Genomic DNA, 26,242 nt, shown 5'->3' on the forward strand with positions numbered 1-26,242 from the left:
CACGGCCAGACGATCTGAGATGTATAGTATTAACAATGAGGGATGTTTTATTTATTTCTTTTTTTTAACCACTTCTCACAGAACATTTTATGGTCAGCCAAAAAGATACAGTAAACAATCAAATGAAAGACACAAGTTTAAACAAGCTTAAGATTAAAACAACATCTAATATTAAAGAAGCATGGGAATATTTCTCAGCAACTGAGGAACTCCATGCTGTCCTTTCTGATTAAAGTTAATATCATCACTGCAAATTGTCTTTATATATTATTTATGTCTATCATGTGACAATGCTCCTATTCCCATGTGTGCATTAAATGCTTTAACGATAGATGTAATTGTTCTTGCTGTGTGGCAGCAGAGGAATCTCTTTTTTTAAAAACTATATAAATGAAGTGATGGGAATGGAAAATCTTCCATCCTCTTCCTGTATAAAAATGTATTACAAAGTTAAGCTCAAGCTTTTGCATCCTTAAGACCTCAGAGTGCTTGAGGCTCTAAAACTGTTCACAATGAAGACCTCATGAGAAGCTCTCTTTGATTAGCCAGACCAGTGTGTAGCAGTGGAAACTGCAATTGCTCTCCATATATGTATTCTGTGATTCAGTGTCCTCATACCCTCTGTCAGCTTTATCAAACAGGACTAGAAGCTCAGACAAACAAGGCCGAATGCTGTCTGACAGACAGGCTACATTTAGATTTGGTGCGAAGCCTATGCCACGCACTCTTGATACAAGTCTGAGGCTATTCAGTGTTTTATCGACATGTCTTCCAAATGCATGTGCAAGTGTTGGACGTGATTCTAACGCTTCGAATGAAAGCGTCACGAAGCACGCTCTCTGATTAGCCAACATGCTGTCGCTTTTTCCCTTATACAGAGCAGACCACAGTGTGTAGCAGTGGAAACGGCAATTGTCCTCCATATATTTTCTTGTAATTCACTGTTCTCGCTCCCTTTGTCAGGCTTTTGAAAAGGCACCGGCTACAGCCTGATAGACTGACTGCATTTTGATTCAGTGCAGTGTCTGTCACCCACAGCAAAAGTTGTCAATTTTGATAAGTTATTCAGTTTTGTGGACCTCATGGGCTATTGGAATTTGACATGACCTATCACTGAAAGTCACTTCCTAATAGGACAACATGACGCCATCTTATTTAATGTGTAAAAGCATCCAATGGGAAACGGTCTCACTGGCTGCAGCAGTTTTTAATATACATGCACTGGGAACAGAGTCTGACCACTGTTTTTCATACCAAACTGTTTTTTGATAAGGCCTCAGTCAAATAGGCCTGAAGGTCAGTGAGTGCCCAACTGCCAACCGCTGGTTGCTAGGTCAAAATATATATTCCCCATTTTGCTGTTAGTCATTCTGTAAAATTGATCACAGCAAGTGCTGTGCCAATAACCACCTCAGTTTGGTCACTGGCCGATTGCCACAGTCTCCTGTAGTTTGCGTGGAAGACTCTGAGTAGTCGGCAGACAAGGTAAAGATAAAGTTTGAACCCTGTTGGTTGCAGCTGTAAGAACCTACTTTTACTTTGAAGGGCAACATTGTCCATTCATTGTTTCGCTAGTACTTGAGACATGTTTGCAGGCAAGTCAGCATCTTCCATTCAAATTAAGGACGACTGCAGCAACCTGCTACCAGCCAAAGCAATCGTAAGCAGTTTTTTGGTAAAACAATTTTAGCATGCAACTGGCGGTAGCTTCCAGAAAACCACTCACCAACCAGTCAGGAATACAGATTTTTCCCTAGCGACCTGTGATTGGAAGAAGATCTTTGATGAGTTTCTAGACTTATTTGACTGAGGTTTTAAAGAAATGTCTGTGGAAACTCAAAATTGAACTAAAAATACTGAAACATTTAAAGATACAGGCTTGTTTTGTTGAAGTCAGACTTCAGTGGAAGTTCAGTAACTGTTTCACGTGTGTATTATTTATGTTTCTCTAAGAGGTTGGAAAGAAAAGCAACTGGACTTGAGGGTGTTTCACTTCTCCTCCAAGAAGCTTCTTCATATTATTTATGGTTTTGTTTTTGTATTAAGTATTCAAGTATTTTTGTGAGAGACTATGAAATTAAAATCAGAAATGCTGAGAAATACTGGAAGATTGATAAATAAAGTATATTTCTACAATAAATGAATCATTTGAGTTTGAGTCAAAATGATTTTCTGCCTTTGCTGTCTCTGGCACACGGCTCTAAATTCACGTGTACCTGCTGATGATGTAAATCAAAATTTTATGTTTTTTTTTAAAGCAGTAATTTGCCAGAATAGCTGGTCACTGCAGAATTTCGAAAAGCATGTCTCTCGACCCATGTCAGAAATGTTTCAGGGAATATTTGGAGCAAGGGATTAGCAAATATTTATGGAAGTAGGGCTGAGGATAAAGTACGGTAGCCGTGTTCACAGTCATGAAGGCAGTGCAGCTCAGTGATGTTTTTTTAGACAACAGCTCAACAGCAATAAAATGTCAGCACTCTGCTACAAAGGTTAATCTTTTAGTAAGATGCTTTTATTGTCCAGTTTTGTGAGATTTTTGATTTATTGTCCCTAATATCTTTCTTTAAAGTTGGTTGGTACATTAGATATAGTTTTCCTTTTCATACTAATGAAATAGCCTGTTTGCTTGTGACAGAGGGTACACAGGAGAAACCTTCTATTAATCAGACAGCCCGTCAATGGTCCGACAGCGATTTCAAGCGACCAAACATCCAAATTGTCAGCGTTCAGCGTGTATTGTAATGGAGAAAATGATCTTGAGACCACTGAGCTCACTTTAGCTCACCATTTTACTATAAGTAGAATTTAATTGGCCTGAGCCTCAGGGACGTTTGCTGTTTGTGTCTGCCTCCAGAATACGTCAACATTCACACTGGAGAGAGCTGAAGAGGGCGAGGTCATGATGGAAGATGGGCGCAGTCGCTGCCCCTTTAATCCAGAGTATAAATCAACTGCCATCATTGTTGGTATGTATTAATGCACACTTGTATGAATGGCTTCCTTTTAGACGGGGAAAGCGGGCGCAGCTGTTTCTGAAACTATTTTGATGTCAACTCCATCTTTGATTCAGTAATGAGTCATGATGTGCCTGCTAATGTTGTTTGTCTGCGTCAGACTGTCTGATAAATAGCTGGACAGCAGCAGACATTGTTTTTGTTCAACTTCTTTAACAAGCAATTAGTAAATAATTGAACTGGATATGAAGAGGAGAAATGATTTGTCTAATCTCACTCAGACTGTTATGTGCTAACATTTCACTTTATTACCGACTTCAGCTCCAGCCTGTTATTATTTCTTTGTCATGTGTTATTTTTATTGATTCCAAATTCAGTTCAATCTTTCTCTTCCTTTGTTTTCCTCCAGATGGTGAATTATATACTGGTACTGTTAGTAACTTTCAAGGGAATGAACCAGTCATTTACAAGAGTTTGGGTCAGGGAACTGCTCTGAAGACAGAAAACTCCTTAAAATGGCTGCAAGGTAAACTCCCATGTGTTTTTTCCTTCCACAAATCTTCCATTATGTACCGACCACTGCAGATAAGCTCCAAAGAGCAGCGATCATTAGCGAGGCACATTCACTAATGCATGCAGACTGAGAGCAAAGACAAGCGCTTGTAGATTGCGGGAGCCCAGCCTATCAGCCGCTGCACATGCACATCAAAACAACCTCATCCGGCTGCCACTGCTTTCGCCAGAGTAAGCTGCACTTTGCGTACAATTAAGACTCCTCTTGTCTTCTGATCTTTAGGTAATTCATGCAGACTGCTCCTGATGAGACATCTGAGTACAATTATAAAGAGGATTCTGTTTCCTCTTCCCTTGCAGGATTGTATCACAGCTTTGTGGTGCAGACACTGACTTTTTCCAAATTTATGATGGCAGAAAAAAGTGGGGGGGGGGAATGGTGCCCTTGTGTCGATAATAAAGGTGCAACGCAGCTGTCTAACCACACGTTTGCTTTTGTGTTTTTCTATCTCTAACAGATCCGGTCTTTGTCGGGTCAGCTTACATCGAGGAGAGTCAGCCTATAGGCAACTCTGTGGGCGACGACGACAAGATTTACTTCTTCTTTAGTGAGGCGGGAAAAGAATTTGACTTCTTTGACAACACCATAGTGTCGAGGATTGCTCGCGTGTGTAAGGTAATGTACACGGGGTTAGGGTGAGGCGATTACACAAAATGATCACGCAAAAGTATGAGGCACAGCAGGGCTCAAGCTTCCTGTCCTTAATCCTGGCACAATTGCCTCAAAACAAGATGGGACACTCCCATGTCAAAGCACATTAGGTAACATTAACTGTACATTATGCCTGAGTAATTGCAATGGAAACATGTCACTGGTGCATTTAAACTTTTCTCTATTTAACTGTACAGGCATGTTTTCAGCAGATATAGTTTCCCCTTGCCTGAATCATTGCCTCGTCTCAGGCTCCCTCCCTCCCCTTTCTCTGCAATGTCATGTCCCACTCTCCTTCCATCTCCCTCACAATGTCAGCTGCACTCGTCCATCCCTCCAGCTCCTTGCCGTTCCTCCGCCAGCCCTTTGAGCTTTGCAGGCATTATTAGTATTCAAGAGTGCTTCACAGCAATATGAAATGCTTTTTCCACCCTACTATATGGCCTGTTTTCTTGCATGCAAACTGTAGCAACTGCAGAATTCACTGGGATCATTTAAACCATTGACGTCATTCCTCCTCCGCCCGCTTCTCTCCTCGAGAGTTCAGTTTGGTTGATCAGCCTGGGTAATCAGCCACAAACTCTATTCCCTTTCACCTGTCGTCAGATCAATTAAAAGGCTATGAAGCTGCATGATATACATGCACTCAGCGTCCCCCCCTGACTGATGTCTCTTGTTCATGGAGGCAGTAATGTGAGTAATCGTGGGGACAGCATGTAATCTTAAGTGACAGCTTAATGACTTAGTCCTGCTAGGCTCTGGAACTCGGTGCGGCGACACCTCTTGCTGCCGGCAGAGCACCTCCTGGGTTCTATATATGGAAATCATTGACAGAAGTGCCCCCAGACTGTGGCAACTTGCTGCAGATGAACTGTGCAATAGAGACAGAAGAATAGCTTTCTCTGCTCTGTAAAGCACCATTATTTCACAGGAATGCAGCAGCTCCCTTTTCCCTTTCTGATGTCTTTTCAGAAGATGGTCTTCTATAGCAATATGATAGTGCTGCTTGTGGTTTATTATCCATTTTACAGGGTAAATAATGCATTAATAAGTGATTTGCATTTTATTTTTGTTTGTGTCTTAGGTAACCCAATTATTTCCAGCTCCATATTTTCACTTTAGTTCCTCTCCCTTTTTTAAGGCCATCGTCCCTTAAAGTCAACTTACTTCTGATTGGCTGCCCTTCTCAAACAGACCTTTGAATAGCAGATGGGTGGAGCTTCTGCGCCTGAGATGACCACATTACGGCCAGCCACTCTCGTCAAGATCGAGCAGTCTAAAGTCTGAGCCAGTGATTCACAGGGATTACTTGCATAGCCGCTGACCTGAAAATGGCTGCTATGTTTATACTATCCAACAGTATAAATAAAGAAATATAGGGCCACTTAAAGAATGTTTTAAAAAGAAAAAAATCCATGTTTCTTGGCGTCTTGGCTTCACTAAAGGCCTTGTCGGCTATTTGCAGTCCTGTTTACAATGCATAGTATTTATGCACGTACAAACAACTATTGCTAGATTCCTAACCTAAGATGACAGATTTACACTTGTTTTTTTTGCAGAGGTCCTCTGAAATTGTCATTCACTCTGAATACAAAATTATTTTGTACATGTTCAGATTTGAGGTATAAGACTCACTATTTGATTGCAAATTGTGTCAGTGTGGCATGTGAGGGTTTAATTGCCTCTATGAGCTGTGTGCTGACTGCATAGGTGAGCAGTGATCTCGGTGGCCACAGTGTAGAACACGCTCCCTGTTGTTTTGAGAATGATAGTAAGCAGCTGTTCCTTTCACCGTGTGTAGTATCCCTGCCTCTCCCATGACCCCTTAGGAAGGTGCACCTCACAGTTGGAGATGTCTTTAGAAGAGAAAATCTAAGACTACATCAAGACCGGCACAAAAATTCCCACTTTTTTTATTCTTCTGTTTTTTTTTTTTTTATGTCAGCGTATCACATTTAAATGTGCGTCTTGTGTACTCCTCCTCTGCTAAGGAGTGAGTGCTAAACTCAGATTAAGTAAAGCTGAGGTATGAAGACCCCTCCCTTTTGGCAGGCTCCAAATCTAATGCACTTTTGCAAACTGTCAGAAAACACGCACTCCCTTTTCTTTCTGTGTCGGGCCAAGTCCTGATATGTTGGTATGCAGTTTTATTCAATATATCAAAACCATGTTGTGTGTCATGGTTTATCTTGACAGACACTTAGAAAAAGAGAGCATGTTTCTTGTTAGATAAGATTAATTTAATAGTATTCTGACTACTGACTTACATTTTCCAAATAATTCTGCTTCCGAGTTGTTTTTTTTTTCATTCTCCCAGTCTTTCCTATCTGCCCCCGCTCCCTTCTTGCCCTCCTCCTTTCTTTTGTTTATTCAGGTGTGCGCTCTGAAGGGCTGTGAAAAGCAGGCATGTTATAAATACCGCGTGGCGCAATTTTCTTTACCTCGTGATCTCTTACGTCTCAGGTTGATGAGAATCTTGGATGTAATAAATACTATGAGAGTCGGCTAATGCCGCACAAAGAAGCGGGTTTATTTTCAGAGGGCAGCTATCAGAGGGGAGTGGTCGATGCGATTGTACAAGCTGTGCAGCGGAGCACGGCAACAATAGCAGTGGACAGCTGAGAGAGCAGGAATGTGGTCTCCTCATTATGTGGACGGGCTACTACCTCAGCTTAGTAATTGGCTCCCAGGCCCTACATCATTCCCACGAGGGTGGCTTCACCTCACTCTTGAGCAATGTGATTGTTTGTGTGTGTGACAGCACATGGAGGAGGAAACGGAGGTAGTTATAGTTTTGCACTTTATTACCTCCTCACTCCTTGTGTGGTTATTTAGGAGTTGCTCTGGGTTTGGGAGGCCATGCTGACGGGAACATTTGGATTTGAGGGAGGAAAGCTGTCTTGAGACTGGGCGAGGTCGCTTGTTTTCGGTCCTGCTCTTCCTCCCCTTCCTCCTAGTCGTGCTCCTCCAGTGTTTTCAAGCTTGCTCGTGTATTTGGGAGGAGTTCCTTTTGGTGTGTGTTTACAAGCACTTTGATAATTGCTAGTCCTAGAAAACTCTGATAAGTATTTATGGGAATATTTTGCGACAGCTTGAGGAAAGAGCGAATGCCTTTTCCGTGAGCTGCAGGTGAAGTCAGGCATGAAGGACTGATCTTTATTTCAAAGCTGTAATTAATAACTAACCATTGTTTGTTTTTCTATTTCGCTATGCTCTCTCCTTCAAAGGGGAGCTGATATTTTATGCTGTGGCATCTTTTATGCAGAGCAGTTTTTTGTTTTCTCTGTGTTACATATTTTATTGTTAAAATGCTCCTGCACCAAACATGTTGCACTACAGGAAAGGGCTTAAACATTTTAAATTGCAGAAGGACATTGACGTCCTGGATATGATTGTCCACCTCATTGCTCTCAAAAGAAAAAAGGAGGGTCATGAGTGTCACAGTAATAATCTTCCTTTTCTCAACAGCACCCTCTGAAGCAAAGGGGATGGATTGCAACTGTGGTGCAAAACATGGGCTCCAAAGTAATGCGTGCCTTTTCAAGGAGCTCGTACATTGCAACATATTTTATGTCCCTTCAGTTATTTCATTGGAATGTTTGGCCTTCATGATTTGACAGTTTGGGGCTGTTTTCACACTCATCTAGGGAACTTAATGCAGTTTGCTCTTAGCTTTTAAGTGATTTATAAAAGTTTTTCTAGGGAAGGTTTGTGTGGTCCATATAGAACATTGTTTGCTATCTTATTTATTTGCTTTTTCATGCTTCCGACAGCAAATTTAAAATCCACTTGAGCTCTTAGGTATAGTCGGGCAGGGTTCTGTAGGGCTCCTGGTCCAGAGCTGACTCAAAGCCCACGGTGTCCTCCCTTCCTGCCACAGCCACAGCCTTTCCAGCTGAAGGCAGATTTTAGTCATAGCAAAGTTGAACTCCCAGATTTTGCCACAGCTCTGACCTTCTGAACTCAGCTACTCTGCACTCCTCCTGCTTTTATCACAAGATATCAGCGTGTTCCGTGATGATCTCATGGAGAAAACAAATTTGTAAGCCAAATATCCACATGCTCCACCAAACCTGCCTCCACCTTCGTACATTCTTCACACATCAGTGATAGAAGCATCAGTATGGCACAGATATTGTAAAAATTAGAAAAGTAAACCCAAACAAACCAGGAGGATTATGTCACAGTCATGTGACACATGGCTGGGAAATGAAGGGATCACTTTGAGTTTGTGGCTTTTTTTTTTTTTTTTTTTTTTAACGGGGCATTTTTTGTCTTTATGTAGTCATCATGTGTTTTATTTATTTTGTGATGTGTAATTGTAGTTGTGAAATAGAAACTTGCGTTATGTAATGAGATCCTATCTAACCATGTGCTCATGTTGCCTTTGCTAGTAGCTTTGTGCAGCTGTCTGTTTTTAAAGCCTGATTAAAGGATTCAAGCGAAATAATTAAGGTTTCGTCAGATAAACTGGAGATGTCAGAATAATGCAGTCATAATTAAGTAATACTTTTTATCAACTCAAGCCCAAAAATAAGTACAGACTTGTACAACCATTGCAACCCCTGCCAAAATCTAATAAAACATTATTACAAGGACATAAAGTCCTCTAATAAACTTGCTGAATCTTTTTTTTCAGGGTGATAAAGGGGGTGAGCGAGTCCTGCAGAAAAAGTGGACTACCTTCCTGAAGGCTCAGCTCCTGTGTTCCCTCCCCGATGACGGCTTCCCCTTCAACATTATCCAAGACATGTTTGTCCTGAAGCCCACGGGAGACAGCTGGGAGAGCACAGTGTTCTACGGCGTCTTCACTTCTCAGTGGTACGACTCAAATGCAGGCGATGGTTGAGACTGTGACAGTGCTGTATGTCAGCTGTGACAGTGACATAAATCACACACACACTGTGATTTGTCACACTGTTACAGTCAAAGTTTACACACAAGCGCGGCTCGCACACACCCCATCTAGAGCCAGTTTTTATTTCATATCTGCGCTCGCACTTGGCAAGTTCGTGTTTTTCACTTGGCTCCTCTGAATTTAGAGCAGCTGTAATGTGCTTAACTGCTAATACGAGCCAATGTGATCCCAATGGTTAATGTATCAACGAAATAAAGGTTTTAATAAGGAAATCGCTCATGCGCCCACTCTGCAACTGTTCTCCATTGAGAAACTGCCATTCCAGTTTCTTGAATTAAATTATGGCAGTTGCAAAAAATCTCAGAACATGTGGGGAAATTGTGTGATGTCGAGTTCTGATAGGTTAACATTTTGGTTCATTGACCAGTTGTTCACAGCTGAAACCCTTACATCCTCATTTATACATTTACAGGTATAAAGGCGCCTCGGGAAGCTCCGCGGTCTGTGCCTTCACTATGGAGCAGGTGAAAAAAGCCTTCAGCGGGCGCTACCGAGAGGTTAACAGGGAGACACAGCAGTGGTACACCTACAACCACCCTGTACCAGAACCACGGCCTGGGGCGGTGAGTGAATCTTATGACAAACAGTGCAATTCAGTGCAACAAGACACATCTTCTTTCTGTGGTCTTCATTCAGTAACGGATAAAATGAGGACAAAGAGCTGTCTTTGTTGTCATGTGTACAAAAGCTATATTAAACACACCAACAAAACATCCCGTCCTACCTGTAGTATTATTTTAGGCTGTTGAACAAGTAAGTCTGATGTGAAGCAGATGTTCCCCGTTTATTTTCTTTGTCTGCTGGAAAACAGAAAGTACTGTCCTGCTGTGGGTTGTACGAGAGCCAAAGAAATGCCTCAGAGCATAAAAATAGTACATACAGCTTAAGAACATGATTAAACCCATCAGCCAATGTGGTCGTTTTAAGCTCCTTATCTCACTGATTCCATTTTCATTTCTGTGTTCTTAAGTAATTAAAGCCAAGGTCAAATGTAATTCAACACCCCATCGTATTGTATTTATTTTTCTGTACTGCTCAAATAATAAGCGGAGATTCTTTTTTTTTTTTCTTCTTCTTCTTCTTCTTCTTTTTGTTATTTACTCTCCCCACAGTGCGTGACCAACCACGCCAGGCAAATGGGAATCCAGTCATCTTTGCACATGCCTGATAAAGTGCTCAACTTTGTCAAGGACCATTTCCTGATGGACAGCGCGATCCGCAGCACGCCACTGCTGCTCAAACGCAGCGTACGCTACACGCAGATCGCTGTGCACAAGATCCAGGGCATGGAGAGAGCTTATGATGTGCTCTTTATTGGCACAGGTGGAGCCTAATATATTCTACAATCATTTCATTTAATAGGAACAAAAACAGAGCAGAAGAAAACTGCCCTCTGAAAACTATATATCTCACCTCCGCCTGTTCTCTGTGTCTTCCAGATGATGGAAAACTCCATAAGGCCATCAATGCCAATGACAAGATGCACATTATAGAGGAGATGATTCTGTTCGCTGAGCCGCAGCCAGTGCAGCACATTGAGCTTGATCCTCAAAGGGTAAAACACCACCTTTACCATATACACTGTATATAAAAGATGAACATAGCCACAAAGGTATCACTAGTCCCAATTTGTTAATTTTAGTGTTTTTGCTGATTCCATGTTTTTTTTTTTTGTTTTTTTGTGACCATATTAGGACAAGAGAGAGCGAGAGAGAGAGAGAACTTATCAGCTAACACTGCCAAGCTTTTTAGCAGAACTCCTCAGCACACAGGTGCTGGTCATTATTATTGAGTAACATATAAAACAAAAACCTAAAATTTCACACAGACTTCATTTGGCTTAGTACCATATTTTTCGGACCATAAGGCGCACCGGATTATAAGGCGCACTGTCGATGAACGGGTCTGTTTTCATACATAAGGCACACATGATTATAAGGCGCACTAAGTGAAACAAAACAGTCAGATGAGTCAAACTTTACTCAACTCATTCTTCTTGCTTCCTCCACTTTTGTACCATTGATTCATTAATGTTGAATTCTCTCACAGCTCTATTCCCATGTTGTTGCAGTATATCAATGACTAACCTCGTATTGTGGATGGATTATCTCAGTTGTTCTGCTGACTGAAGTTTGGTCCATTAACAGCATCCTGTCATGCGATTGCATTTGTCCCTAACCATCGGGAACTCTCACATTAACTTTTATCGAGTGGAAAAAAAGTTAGTGTTCATCCTCCAGCTTCACGGTGTTTATGTTATGCTAGCATAGCTGTGTCCATAGCGATCACGTACCACATCATTATATACCAACTAGTCCAACTTCACTGACCCTACAAACTGCTGTTTAGTTTTCTGTCTTCATTTATGTTGTAAGTGATAGCAGAGCTGTATGTTTTAAGTTATTCAGAAATCTCTCAGTCAGAACATGCTATATCATGTTTAGGTGGAAACTAGTGAGCTAACTTCCTGCTAACTTCTAACTCTGCTAAATTTAATAAATTCTGTTTTCATGAATGCCTGGATGTTAAACTTAATTGTTACACCTGGTAAAGCAGCAACACTGATCATTTTATTAAAGATGAAAGAATTTAGACAGTTTTTACCTCTCAGTGATGCCGCAGTGTTCGTTTGACTTTGGGACCTGAACTGGACGGTGTTTTGGACCCAGATTACTCCACGAGGCTCCTTATTATGGTAGCCGTAATGCTCTGACAATCCATCAAGCGGTGCGGCTTCGTAGCTTACCAAAGTCGTACTAAAACATTTTTTGACAGATTTTTGAGTGTTGTGTACCACATAAAATCGATTCAAGGTCAGTAAGCACAACCCGAATTCATACATAAGGCACACTGTCGATTTTTGAGAAAATTAAAGGATTTTAAGTGCGCCTTATAGTCCGAAAAATGCGCTACACTTGTTCACAAAGTATGATTCCATTAAAAATGCTCCTGAAACACCATAACAGCAGTCGAAAGGTCAAGTTCACTGTCTTCAATTAACAGAGTTTAACCCTAAGAAACGACTACGAGATACAGACATCTGTGTCCGGATCCACCTGTCAGTCAAAGCCACCGTGCGCATAACTTTAAATTGTAAGAATGTTTTAAAGGTTGAGTTTTTAAAAGTTCACCGGCTATCCTGTGGACGTTAAAACAGCTAGCCCTTCTTTTGGAACTCTTCTCTTGCCTTTATTTTTAGACTCTGGACATGTCCGTTTGATCATTAGCAGTATTTAAAGCAGAAAATAAGGTAAAATCGATTTACTACAACTTAATAACAGCGTAATACAACCGTAGTGGCCGTGTTGCTTTGTATCCATTTATAATAAATACTTTATCCCATTTTCGAATGTTTAGTGTTTCATTTACAACTAATGAAAATATGGAAGAGCGCTCTTTATCAGAGCGCAAACTGGCTTCAGACATCTTCTTTCCACAGGGGCCATTCCATTGAGTTTTCCTGTAAGTTATAGCACCGTCTGGAACGGAGTTTATGATCCTCTCTGGCATTTTACCCAGAGCTAAATTTCATTACCTTTTCTCTCTTTATTACATAATGGCCTCTCTCGCGGCGAGCAGCCAAACTGAAATCTTATCTTAGATTATGTAATTCTAATAAAGTCTGAGATACTGTTTGTGAGTGTATTCTTAGCTCCAAATAGGGAAATGAAAGACTAAGACAGAATGCATATGGTGTCTGTCTAATACAAGGGCAGATAAGCTGTTCTAAATATAGACTATATATTTGGGAACAAGGGGGAGCCGTGCGTCAGTATGACAGGAACATTAGTGTTGCAAATGCATATCTGATGCACAGATGTAGGTAGTAAAAATGCTAAAGATGCTCCTCAGATGGTATCAAGGAAAACAGCTGGGCAGAACTACTCCATTGTGTAGGTTATGCTTTTCTGTTGTAATTAATTGTTTAGCATTTTTCGTCTTACTCTGCAACCAAAAGCAGAAGGTTTTTACCTTGTATATTGTAGTTGCATCTGAAATATACTGTTTTTTTCCCCCCTCCTCTACAGGGTCTCTTGTTTGTGTCATCTTACTCTGGCCTGGTGGAGGTTCCTGTAGCTAACTGCTCCAACTACCTGAGCTGCGGTGAGTGTGTGCTGTCCAGAGACCCTTACTGCGCCTGGACCGGACAACTGTGCCAGGATGTCAGGATGGCTCCACCTGACAGGTGAGAACTACAGCACGCAGGAGGAACACATAAGCACACTGTGCCTTTTACTGTTAAAAGCAGGAAAATATTCAAGGATAAAAATTCCTCGTTGCTCAACCTTATGTCCTTTCTACGAGTGCTTTTTGCTTTGAACATGTACCGAAACAAACACATAAAGCAGATCCTTGAATGCTTATTTTATGTCCCTTAACGTTAATTTTAGAGCAACATTACTCACTCTATTAGTAAGTTTTAAATAAAAGACTTGGCGATTGCGATAGGAGACATCAGTAATGTAATGTAAGGTGCCTGTCATTACATCTGCCTGTTGTTTTTGTTTGGTATGTTTTGCCTCAGCCACTGGCAGCAGGACGTGGAGGAGGCTGACACATCAGCTATTTGCAACAGGACTCTTCCTAACCCCAGATCTGGCAGACCAGTAGCTTCTCGTGAGTGTGTTCTTTCTACACAGTGGCCTTTAATTTAAGTGTGTCTGTCACCTCACGCACAAACAACATGCACTTAGAGTTCAAAAAAACATGTTGCCGCTACTGTCAAGTCATGCACATCATACAGTTTTAAGAAAAAACAAGTTGCATATTCATGCAAGTTGTTTTCCAAATTCCAGTTTTGAATTTAAAGTGCTGTAGTAGGAACTTGATACCACTTTAGGCTTCAGGCTTATATTTAATGGATATAAAGACAATTGGCTCAGCATTCAGAAAAGAAGAAGATTAAAGATTAAAAATTTGTCTACTAAACCTTGTACCTCAGATACAGGAGAAACAATAAAGTTTTCATCCTAGATCTGTGTCTACTTCACGATATTCATGGGTCTGTAGGGGTTTGTATAACTGCATGGGTTTCCTGGACTTGGGGAAAAGTCATTTGACCACACCCCTCAGCTTGTCTAGTGGGGGGTAGTTCAGGAGTATGGGATATTGGGTCAGCTGTTGCAGGCTTTCCAGTTCCTGTACAACCACAGTGTGAACTTCGTTATTAATGCCAGCAATACGTCATATTTTTCTTCCCTGTGGGTCTTGGACTCACAAACAGTGTGTATGAAAATCGGCACCTCCATGACTGAGGCTTTGGTTCACAGCTGTAAAAAGGTGGATTCCCCACTTTGATTGAGAAATTACTTGTAGCCTCAAATAGAGGAGTTGAGGAATTTTAGGGTCTTATTCACAAGTAAGGGGAGAGAAGAGCAGGAGACAGATTGGTGCAACATCTACAGGGATACGAGTGCTGTACTGGTCTAATATGGGGAAGAGAGTCCTGTACATGAAAACAAGGCTGTTGATTTACCAGCCCATCTACATTCCTACCCTCAGGTGAATTTGGGTATCCAACTAGGATGCCTCCTGGACACCTGCTAGGTGAGGTGTTTCTCTGTATGTCCTACCGGGACTAGAGATTACATCTCTCAGCTGGCTTGGGAACACCTCGTGTTGTCCTGTAAAAGCTGGAGGGAGGTGGCTGGGGAGAGGTAGGTCTGACCCAAACCCAGATAAGTGGCAGAAAATAGTTGAATGGTGTTGAAACTAAAACATTTTTGCTGATGTGTTTTATACGTCTAAGATTTTGAATGGATTTAAGTTATAGAGATGGAAATATGGTGTTAATTTGTTAGCTTCACAGGTGCTTCTTTAATATTTAAGAAAAGAGCCATGCTTCCTGTTTACATTCTTTGTGTCTTCAAGTCTGTCTAAGCTAAGCTAATGAGCTAAGCTAACTCGTCCTGGCTGTAGCTTAAGATTAATTGATCCCCTCATTCTTGGAATGTGGAACTACTCCTTTAAATTAGACTTTCTTCAATATGACTGCCAGGTTTATAAAAGAAAGATGAGTTGTGATAGAAACACACAAAATCTCATGTTAGCTGTTCTGTCGTCCGTCTGTCTTATTAAGGATGTTTTGTGTTGGTTTACACAGCATGTGAGTAAATATAGGCTTAGTGGTCCTAACATATGCTATTGCTAATTGCCAGTAATTAATCAAATGATCACGCAAGTGGGTTTTTCTTTCTTTCCCTATTCACTCACCACTCTGCTGAGGTCTGAACCAAACTGTGGGTTAAAAGATTCATTACATCCCGAGTCAGTATGCAGTTGGTCAAATATCTTTACTGGCATCTTTCAGTGTTTTGAAACAACGTTCCTTTTATTTTTGTTTGTAGGTGGCTCCCCTTGCCAGCTCATTACCATCCCAGCCAACACATTTAGAGTCCTGCCATGTAAGCTGCGGTCCAACCTGGCACAGAGGAGGTGGCGTTACAGTGATAGCGCCAGCCAGTTCCTCTATGCTACCCCCGAGGGAAACCTGGTAGTTGTGGCTCAGTCTGAAAGGATTGAGACCTATCAGTGCTGGTCAGAAGAGGAGGGCTTCCACCAGCTGTTGGCCAACTACTGTGTGAGGGCAGAACCACGCCAGGAGAGTACCACTCTGATTGGTCACTCCCGCACGCCTCACATCACGCGCGAGGAGACCATCATCCTGCCTGGCGAGTCTCGCTCTGAGCAGGTCCATACGAAGACGTACTGGAACGAGCTGATTGTGGTGTGCGCTCTGTTGGCCTTCTCCCTCGTGGTGTTCTCCTTGTTCGTCATCTACAGGAACCGTGACCACATGAAGTCCATGCTGAAGCAGGGCGAGTGTCCTAACATGCAGCAGAAGAAGCGGATAGTTGGAAAGCCCACAGAGAGTTTACCGCTCAACGGCAACACCATCCCCGTTTCTACTTCAGATCACAAGGGCTACCAGACGTTAAACGACAACTACATCTGCAGCACGCCCACACACGAGTCCTCGCCAGATAACAGCAAGAGCTTCTCCGAGGCCTCCGACAGGCGGCCGCTTAACCTGAAAGAGAGCCACGTGGAATACTCCCCAACCTGCCCTCGGCCCAGAGTGAGGTTAGGCTCTGAGATCAAAGACTCCATCGTATGAGAGCACAGCATTCATTAAGCGACGACACCCTGTATCTTCACGAGGGATACAGGCCACCGAGCAAAGGAGAGGAGACCCAGACATCCTCCTATATCACAGCACATCTTTTATTTTTGTCATCTTAGTTCTGTGATCAGTGTGGAGGTCATTTTGTTTAGTCATTTCCACTCCGAAGCCAGAGGTCGGTCCGGTTTGCTGTGTAAGGCAGAAAAAAAATGAAGCAGCACAATACTCCAGTTTGAGCCAGGATCAGGAACCATGGCAGCTGCTAAGAATAATTCTCACACATTACTTTTTTCTTTCTTTTGAGTCATTCTCGTGGCCACTAACACCATATGTGGGTGAGCATAAGGCTGGGCAATATGGGGGATTAAAAAAAATAAAAAGATAAACAGAAGACCTTTTAGTTCCACTGTTTATCACACTGTCTTTTTAGGTATGCAACAATAAAAAATTGTCTAGTCTAGATGTACATCATATACTATTACAACCACAGACAGCGAATTTAAAAATATTTAATTTTACCCAGCCCTGTTTGAGTAATCTTGCACATTCTCTGCAGAGTGTGGCAGCCACACGTCTGTTATTATGCACACTAGAGCCAAGCTACAGCTACATGGTGACCAAGAGTTCAGGTTTAGAAGTATTATAATACATGAAATGCATATTCATTAAGATCCACGCATTATGGATGCAAGTCATAAACACATTTGTCCCCATTCGCTGAATAAACGTCATGACTGTATGAGGATAAATAAGATGAAAGCTGAAGCGGAGGAGGAGAATACGCCACACCACTGTCTCAATGAAAAAGGACTGCAAGGTTAAGAAAGATGATAGAATATGTAATTATATATGATGCTACGCCTATATGCTGACGTTTACCTCCTGAATGTATGTTGTCGTCGAGAGAAAGTCTGTTTCGCTCAAACAAAACTGCACCACAGATGATTTAGAGAGACGGTTGCATTTTCGCTCATCTGAGTCAGCCCTGCTCTTGAGTGTTGACCTGCAGGTTCCATGATGGGTTTCTAAATGGACTTAAACACAGCTGCCCCGTTTTTTTTTTTTTTGTGTGCGCGCGTATTTGTTTGTTTTGTTTTAATGGAACTGAAATTCCAAGTGCAGAGAGGCAAAGGAACAAAAAGAAATGGGGACAGCTACACCTCCACCACATTCAGGGCAGCACCAAAATCATCGTTGTGCACTGTGCCAAAAAAACCTAAACAAAAATAACATGATTGTCTTATCTAAATGCAATAGTGCCATTCTCACATGCCCATCTCATGCTTTGTGTTAGCATTGATCACTGTCGAAGAGCACATGGTGACGGACCCAGGGGATGGGTTTCGCTAAGTGTTGTGGCACTAATAATAAATAAATGTAAAGTGCAAGGTTGGGGATTTCTAAGACTGTTAGCTCATAGCAGACTTTACAGACTGTGTTGGGCAAAATAATTGTTGTAAATTTTGAACCGGGGCCAAATGTTTTACATGGCGATTGCGTGCCATGTGGTTGTCAGGTGTGAAAATATTCCAGTTTTCCTTCTGCCATCTCACCGAGACACATCTGAGACGGTTGAGCTCAGCTTGTCTACTTTAAGTGCTAATCAAGCCACTCGAAATGTAAAACTCACAGAATAAGTAATAACTAATGCTGCTGTAGGGGAAAGAAAATGTTACGAGTTCTCTTGTCCAGACTACAGCTGTATGATATCATGGCATGGATACACAGACCTTTTGTATTAGCTCAGTATGACCCCGCCCCCACCAGGTTACAGGTCCCAGACTCGCCACACTCCGTCAGAAGTCGAGGTTACATAAATGTGAAAGCACAAGTAATCAGGGTGTTGAATACTCACAGGTTTGCACATTTCACTAAAATCAGAGCTTGTTTTAAGAAATGCAACTACTGAGGTGGACGGTATGGCTGCTAAGGAAAATCTTTAGAAATCAGTTATTACAGGGACCAGTGCAGCCATCGCAAACACTCTCGCACCCACATTGCTTAGACTTTTGAGACTTAACAAGCAGAATTTTCCAAAGATGCAGAACTCCGATCATGTTGTGTAAATCTGAATGAGAAACATTTACACAGCCGTAAGGACAACATGGCACCACATGTCTTAGACTACAACACCAGGTCACTGTATTGATTATGTAAGCCTACAATATATATTCCAGTATCATGCAGGATCAAAACTTTGCTTTTTCAAACACTGAGCAGATGATGAAATGCTATGTAACTGCTACAAGTTGACAAAGTAACTGCACAGCATACTGTGCAACAGTGGTCAGTGTTTCCTTTGTTTCTTAGGTTTTTGTTGTGTATATACAGTACCTGTGCTTAATATTGTGTATTTTTAAGGGACCTTGTGCAAGATGTGTTGTAGAGATAGTCGTGAAACTAGAGAGTGAACACTGGTGATTCTTTTTTTTAATTTTATTTTATTTTTTTCCTTTCATAGTGCTTTACTGCCTAATTCAGAAAACATTTGACCACGCTGTTAGTTTAGCATCTGGACTGGTTTTCACTCAAGCACATCAAAGCAGGACAGAGATGTTTGTTTTCATGCCACTGATGAGAGTTTGATGAAGAGATCAACATCATTTTTTTTCCTGTAGTTAATGTGATGCCACAGCTTCCAGTTAGTTACTTTAGCTTAGCATTAAAAGGGAGAAACTCTGACTTTGTCCAAAAGTAATCTTAGTCTGCCATTATGAACCGCATATAATAAAAAAAGATGGACCAAGTCTACCCATCGGTTTTAAAGCCCTCTTCTGAAGCCTTGATTTTAACATTTTATAATTTTTTTTTGTCTTATTGGTGCATTTAAAACTTTCTAAATGCACCACAAACATAATTAAAAGGTCCACAGCTGTGAACTATGAAACAAGTTCAGCGTAGCCAGTCTTTGCATTAGCTGGCTACACAAAACCTAAAACCTGAGTCAGAGGTGACGATGATCACAATGATGGTTATCAACTTTCAGTGTCACCACGAGCTCTCTGCTTCAGGTTCTGCTCATGCGAAAAGGAGCTTTTCACGTGTCATTTGACTTTTGTTCAACTCGAAACGGATCAACTGAGTCACATTACCAGAGAAGTGGGCAGATCTCTACAGATTATTATTCTAAAAAATGACAGTAAAATGCTAAACCAGAGCTGCAAAGAAAATAAGATTAATACTCCAAAAGTTGTTAATCTTGTGAATTCATGATCATCACAAGTGTATCAAGTGGCAAAATGAATAAACTCAACTTGTATTTTTTTATTATTGCAGTCTCAGTGCTGCTGTTTATTTCTCATATGACAGCCGCACATTCAAACTCTGAAACTTGATAGTTTCAAAATGACTTAAAATGATTGACCAGGTTGTTTATATAAAGCATGACTCCTAATAGAATTCTAGATCACACATTGAAGCATGTCATAAATAAAATAACTATTTTAACTTTAAACGTGTAATTATGGTTAGGGTTATATTTTCATCTGAAGTTACCGCAGTGATCTAGCCAGGTGAAATGGCTGTGAGACTATAACCTTCATAGCAGAAAGCTGCCACTGTCATAAATACCATTTTAATGGAATTTAAACAGGAAAATTACTCAAGTAATTTCTGTACCAGGCTGTGAACATGATTATTTCTGCCTTGAAGTTGGGAGTTTTGACATGGGGATTAACTTATCTTTGGGTCCAGCCTCAAGTAGCCATTGGACAAATTGTTCTTTAGGTGTCAGCCTGAAAAGTTCCCTTAAAATGTATCATTTTTCACACTTTGGCTGTAGACTATTTATCAAAAACAGATGCAGTGTTTTCTGTCGTTAGCTTTGCATATGCTGGTATGAGCAGACAAGCTGGTTCCTCCTTTTTTCAGACTTTGTGCTAAGCTGGGGTATCAGGCTTCTAGCTGTAGTGCATAAATACGAGAGCGATATCAATCTTATCTAACTCTCAGCAAGAAAACAAATATTCTTTTCCAAAACTATTGCAAGCTGAGACCGAGCAAACAAACCAGAGTATTGCATTTGCCAACAGATGGATAACCAAAATAAAACGGATTCCAGAAGGAGCGTGTTTTTCCATTTCTGCTAACACAGATTTTTCTAAACTATGTGATATCTCAGTAGCCTGCTTTGATTTGTTTGGTGGATAACTTCACAGCATAAAATGCCTTTGGATATCACATTGCTCTGCCTTTAGCCACGTGCCACATTGTACACTACCCAGCAGTGACCTCACCAACAGAAACATGGTGAATGGCGTGATTGTAGCCCTCAGTGGGCATGTTTAACTCCACAACGCAACACGGGTCAACAGTAGATTTACAAATTCACCTAAGCCACCATTAACTTAACCTGCTAACTAGACTGGGAGCTGCTCAAAATCTTGTACCATTCTGCAGCCTTTGCTCATCTAAGAAAAAAAAAAAAGGTACTGTACACATTGGAAGCATCACTTCCTCTGGTGAGGTCACCTATTTAACAATACACCACCTGATCTCGGTTAGAAATGCTGAAGTTAAAATACAGTCGGACCTTGCCAATTAATAAGCTTAGATGAAATATATACTGTGTGATAGCTTTGCATATTTAACAATGATGGGCCTTTTCCATAAAAGGTGAACAGTAGTACAACAGTTTTGAGTAGCTCCTTAGTAATGCAACATACTGTACTGGATATGAATGTAGCCAACTATATATTTGTAGAGCACCTACTGCAGTATATTTTCCTAAAATGGCTTAAGTAGGCAATCCATTGCAACATCTTTTTTAGGATTTTATTTCTTTGGTCATAAATGCAAAGAAACGACATCATACAGTTAATTAACCATTTGTGCTGCATGGTATAGTACGTGAACAAGATGCAAGCACAGCTCCAGATCCTCCATATCAGCTCAGCCATGAGACGGCGACAGCTTCGCCTCAGCGTATCGAACATCATAAGCTTAGTTGACTGAATAACGATTAGACAAATGTGGTCTTGCCTGCATGATTTCTTTTTTTTATTTGTTGTGTACAAATAACATTGTGAACTGTATTTTTTTGTATCATTGAGATTGTGACTGTTGTTTTTATTATATTGTACATAAAAGGCACTTTATTTTAATTTTTTTTAAATAAATGAATAAATACATGTTTTGACACATGCATGTGTGAGTCCGTTTTTGCGCTACAGATTACGGTTTAGTTTGTGGCTCTTGTGTCATTTTAGGTGTGGAAACAAAGCAGTGACTCTATATAAACCTATACTTTAAATATGCTCAGAGTTGCACATTTTCTATATAAATGCAACACATAAGATGTTCACACAAATCCTAAAACTAGAGAACTAATCCAGTTTTATGTCTGTGAGAGGCAAAATAATGTGAACCTTGAGGATTGGCATTAAATTTCAAGATGACGTTGGAATCACGTTTTCATCAGCAGGACGACGAGCAAATGCCCATCTTTGTTTAAAGTCTACATGTTAATGCTACTTGTCAAACCACTTGTTCATCTGCTTGGTAGCACAAATATCTAATCACAATTTTTTTTCCAAGTCAAGTGGCTTTATTGTCATTTCATTTCATTTACAGTACACAGTGAAGTGAGACTTGCAATTTTTGCACACTTGCAAAAATTGCAAAAAACCCCAAAACAAAAATAGTGCAACACCAGACAGGACAGAACGATGCAGACACAACAGTGCAATAGAAAAGTGCAACAAAGACAGTTGTGTGCAAAAAGTAACTTGATGTATGAGATTGTACAGATAAGTGAGTGTGGCAGCAAGTCAGTGCATTGAGGCACATCAAGGTGGTTAAGATGAGCAACAAAGAATGGGGAAGAAGAGTGATTTAAGTGACTTTGAACATAGTATGATTTTTGATATCAGCTGGGCTGGCTGTGTATTTTTAAAACTGCTCATCTACTCGAATTTTTCCCACAAAATCATCTCTACGGTTTACAGAGACTGGTCTGAAAGAGAAAAGGAAGAGGAGAGGTGAAGAAGAGAATCACACAAGTTTAACAAAATGAGAGATCCCAACCTCTGAGCCTTACTTTAAAGTCAGTTAAATATGGTGTTTGACACAACAGTATGATGCATTTTTTAATTATGACCAAGCTAGAGTTGCATGTAATGATGTCAGCTGTAACCATTTTGGGACACTTTTCATATTTAGGGCCACTTTTAATGAATACACAACAAGGTGTAATGTGTCACGCTATTATACCTGCTTTAATCACAGACACGGAAACGATGACGGACAGAAAGTTCCATCATCCTAAAAAATATTGTAACAAAAATATGAATGAAAAGGACGAGTGTTTCAAGTTTTCCTCTGGCCATTTTTTGTGTGTTCCAGATGTGAGCCACACCTCTTTTATACACTGATGGGTTCCTCAAATATACACCTGTGCACCCTCAATTATAGCTCTTCCTGGTGTCTCCTCTCTCCTCCAGATGCTTTTAGGAACTGAGACATCCTTTAGCATGGTGTATCGAGGTCGATTTTTGGGTCACAGACAGGAAGACGGTGGACAGAGGAGGCAGAAATGAGAGAAATATGAGAAGCCTAAAGTACTCAGATCCTGCAACATGTGTGCTCTGTATCGCCGACCATCATTTTCACAAAACATCTGCAAACATCCAGGCTGTTTGGATGATTCACAATTTACTGCTTTATAAAAGGGCCAGATTGCAGATGTCTGTTCAGAGAAAGGAAAAAATGTATCATCTGTCATTGTTGTGTAATGACAGCTTTTATCTGACCCGCCGCTGGTCTCCAGGCGGTGGTTAAGTGCTTAAAATTAGTGACTGAGTGCAGTTTTTGAATGTAAATTTTGGCCATCTGGCCTCAAATACCAGACTCTCACTGAGGCATATTTTATTCAGAGAATATCGAAACCAGGTTTATTACTCATCGCTCATGTTTACAAATGCACTGAAACACAGCACACTGGGCTTGTATTTTCTTCCTATGACAACTAGTGAGCATGCCTCAACTTCTAGAGCTGTATTAATGCCATTTTTAAGATTTTACAGCAACATAGAGACTGAGAACAACTGCAATAGGAAATGCTTAGGGTTCTGATTTGGCAGTGGTAATATGGTATGAAGTACCAACATTACTGAAAACTTTATCAAGACAATGGTACCTATAGATCATATGACAAGATTCACCCCTGAACCAGTTCATCTTAATTTCACTGGCAAAAATTAAATGGAAATTTAAACCTTTATCAATAACAAAGCAATGAGATCGACCGAAAGCTGCATTCTGTGGAAGGTCTTAATGAGGATTGGTGGTTGCTCCTACACTCACAGGGGGGTACTTGGGGATGTGGTCCCTCTCCTGACATGCTTACATCTCCATCATTTTTAGAGACTACAATAAGGACACCATCAACAACCAGTGTACCAGCAGAGGACTCCAACCAGATTATTGGCACTATGACAGCTTCAGATGAAAGCTCACCCAGGACCCATAACCACTATCCGGCTAGTGCCATGAAATGTGTGAACCATGTTTGAAACATCAAAGAGCTCAAATTATCAGTGAGATAAATCTGCCTTGAAATGGACCCTGTTGGAAAATGGAAGAGGGGCAGGCCTGAGACCCCCTGGAAGAGTATAGTGAAGGCAGAGTGCTTAAGCCCAAGACTGCACATAGTGGAGAAATTGTGCAGCTATATGTCCCACTGGGAACAGTGTGCAGTAGTATAGTCCTGGTTCTGAACTTTAGATAAGTTATCTCCAACACACAAATTATTTCTCAACTTATATTCTTTCTCTTTCTTTTCCCTACATGATAATGTTAATCACATTTTTCCAAAGTTTCAGGGTGGAAGTTGTTTTGTTTCGTCTATATATAACCCCATTAGTGCATATTCCAATAATAAACTTTAGTGGGTTCTTTATCTCCCAAATCAGATATTAATGGATTTCTAATTTTAACATTTTTTTAAAAAGTAGTTTTATTTTCTTAAAACTACAAAGGAGAATTTCTCTTTGTTTTGTGGTATTTTGGGGTTTTGGTGTATATTCTTAATTAATGTTTAAATTTGGGTTTCTGTTTGGCTGTTGTTCTACTGTTTGATGTTTTAATATTTGCTTGCTTGTTTGTGGCGTCTTCGGATCCCTGTTTTGATTCTTTTATGATTCTGGTGTATCGGGAGTGTATTGTAATTCCTGAAGTTACCTTATGGTTGCTTTATTCAGGATTTTCAGTTTTGTAATCCAGGGTTTTGAGCTTCAGTGTAATTAGTTGGCGGTCTGTTTCTCCCTCTGTCATATCCACTCTTATTCTTCTTCTTGTCTTTTACTTGTTTCCTGTTTTACTTCAGGTATTCAGGCCTTGTGTCAGCTTTGTTTCCTCCTTTGTAATTGTCATGGTTGTCTTGACCCTCACCTGTGTTTTGTTCTCCTTCTGTTTCTCATTCCCTAATCAGCCTAGTGTGTATAAATAGTCCTGTCTCCCCAGTTGTCCTTGTCAGGTTGTTTGTCTCTGGGCTCCACTGTGCTGTCTATTTGCTTCCTATAGGTTTCTGGTTTGGATTCTTGTTTTGGTTTTTAGATTTTGTTCTTTAAACTGCTTAGTTTTGTTTTACGTTGCCTGTCTTCCTGTCGTGCGTTTGAGTCCTCCTCTACACTCCACTCAATGATAAAGTTGTCTGTGAAGTGATCTGGTGATTTTATTCATTTGAAACTTATACAATGTACAGATGTGTATAATGTTAATGAGGAATGACTAAATGAATCCTCTAAATTTCAGTGTTGCATTGCATGAGGTGCCAACTGAAAAGCAAAGAAAGAGGAGTGCAGAAAATGAACAGGGAGTAAATGTGGCTCCTCTGTTGTGCTGCTGAGCTGTGCAGAGTGCACAGCCTCTGCAGTTTTGATATTGTGCATTTCTCTGTGACAAAACTTCCATCAAACCAAAGCAGATAAGGACTTTGCTCTGCATATCTTTTGATTTATTTACCTTGATAATTCACTGTTTTGTTGTAAGAAATAGTGTTGGTGAGGGCTTTTATTTTCTGATTTTCTTAATTTGTGACTGGAACAATCTGCTGTTACCTTAATAGGAGAAGCATTGTTTCCAACTCACATTTGCAGTTAACTGGATGAATTTGCATGGAGCAAAGAGCTGTGAAGAAACTCTGTGTTTAACTAAAATGTTTTATCGTCAACAAATATTTCAGGCTTCTTCTCTAAGTTGTGTACCAAAGAAAACCAGAGCTGAATTATTCCTGCTTTCCATCAAATGCTGCATATACAACTTTGACATTTGTTTTTATAGCAATTTCAAATTAATCTCTCAACAAATAAATAAATGGTGTTGTTTGCACTAGATGGGCTCTAAAACGAAAGAAAGCAACTCAAGTCACCCAGTAAGTAACTACAATAATGTGAAAGTGGATGCTTATGGTCATCCCAGTGTAGGTAATCTGTTTAGACAAAACCAGCATTATTGAGCACAAAATCTTCTGCAGGAAAGTCTCAGACACTGTGGTGCACTGTGAGTAAATCTCACCTTGCTGATAGCTCAACACCCCTGCTGTGATAGAGATCAGCTGCTAGCGGGAATAATAGGCCTCTTCCCTTCACAGACTTCACGTGTGCAAAAACTCTGATGGTCACATTGGTAAAGATCTGACTGTGACTGTGCAGAGGACTCTCATCTCAAATTCATCCCTAGAATGACTCACAGATAATTAAATAAAAAGCTTTTTGCGCTGTCCTGGCATTTTCTTTCTCACAGTTGTTCCCCACGCCTGTGTCAGCCTTTCTTTTCTGTTTCTCCCACTGCTTCTCTACATGTTGTCTCTCTTTTGATGCCCTGTGACAGATCCCATTTACTTTCAACACCAGCACCTCATCTGTTGTCACCAAGCATTTGATGAAGAGCAAAGATGGTAATTTGCTATTCATTATTAGCAAATCACCGCACTGTGAAAAGTGCCTTTTGTTTGCAGCAGCCTTGAAAACAATTAGAGTCAGCTTGCATTTCAGCTGCGATCGCATTGCACATTTCATGGC

The 26,242-nt window shown here is 40.6% G+C and overlaps 1 protein-coding gene across 1 annotated transcript in view; it reads left to right on the plus strand.

Moving 5' to 3' along the window:
* sema4bb (sema domain, immunoglobulin domain (Ig), transmembrane domain (TM) and short cytoplasmic domain, (semaphorin) 4Bb) overlaps window positions 1–20,649 on the plus strand; it is a 52,530-nt gene extending 31,881 nt beyond the window's left edge. The window contains exons 6-15 of the mRNA XM_031732804.2: window positions 2,858–2,969; window positions 3,367–3,483; window positions 3,989–4,146; window positions 8,822–9,003; window positions 9,513–9,663; window positions 10,213–10,423; window positions 10,540–10,655; window positions 13,129–13,286; window positions 13,626–13,717; window positions 15,448–20,649. Of these exons, the coding sequence (XP_031588664.1) occupies window positions 2,858–2,969; window positions 3,367–3,483; window positions 3,989–4,146; window positions 8,822–9,003; window positions 9,513–9,663; window positions 10,213–10,423; window positions 10,540–10,655; window positions 13,129–13,286; window positions 13,626–13,717; window positions 15,448–16,217 (2,067 nt within the window). The 3' untranslated portion in view covers window positions 16,218–20,649. The remainder of the gene's footprint in view (window positions 1–2,857; window positions 2,970–3,366; window positions 3,484–3,988; window positions 4,147–8,821; window positions 9,004–9,512; window positions 9,664–10,212; window positions 10,424–10,539; window positions 10,656–13,128; window positions 13,287–13,625; window positions 13,718–15,447) is intronic.
* The last annotated feature ends 5,593 nt before the right edge of the window (window positions 20,650–26,242 follow it).

This window comes from Oreochromis aureus, linkage group 1 (genome assembly GCF_013358895.1).
Source record: "Oreochromis aureus strain Israel breed Guangdong linkage group 1, ZZ_aureus, whole genome shotgun sequence".
Lineage (NCBI taxonomy): Eukaryota > Metazoa > Chordata > Actinopteri > Cichliformes > Cichlidae > Oreochromis > Oreochromis aureus.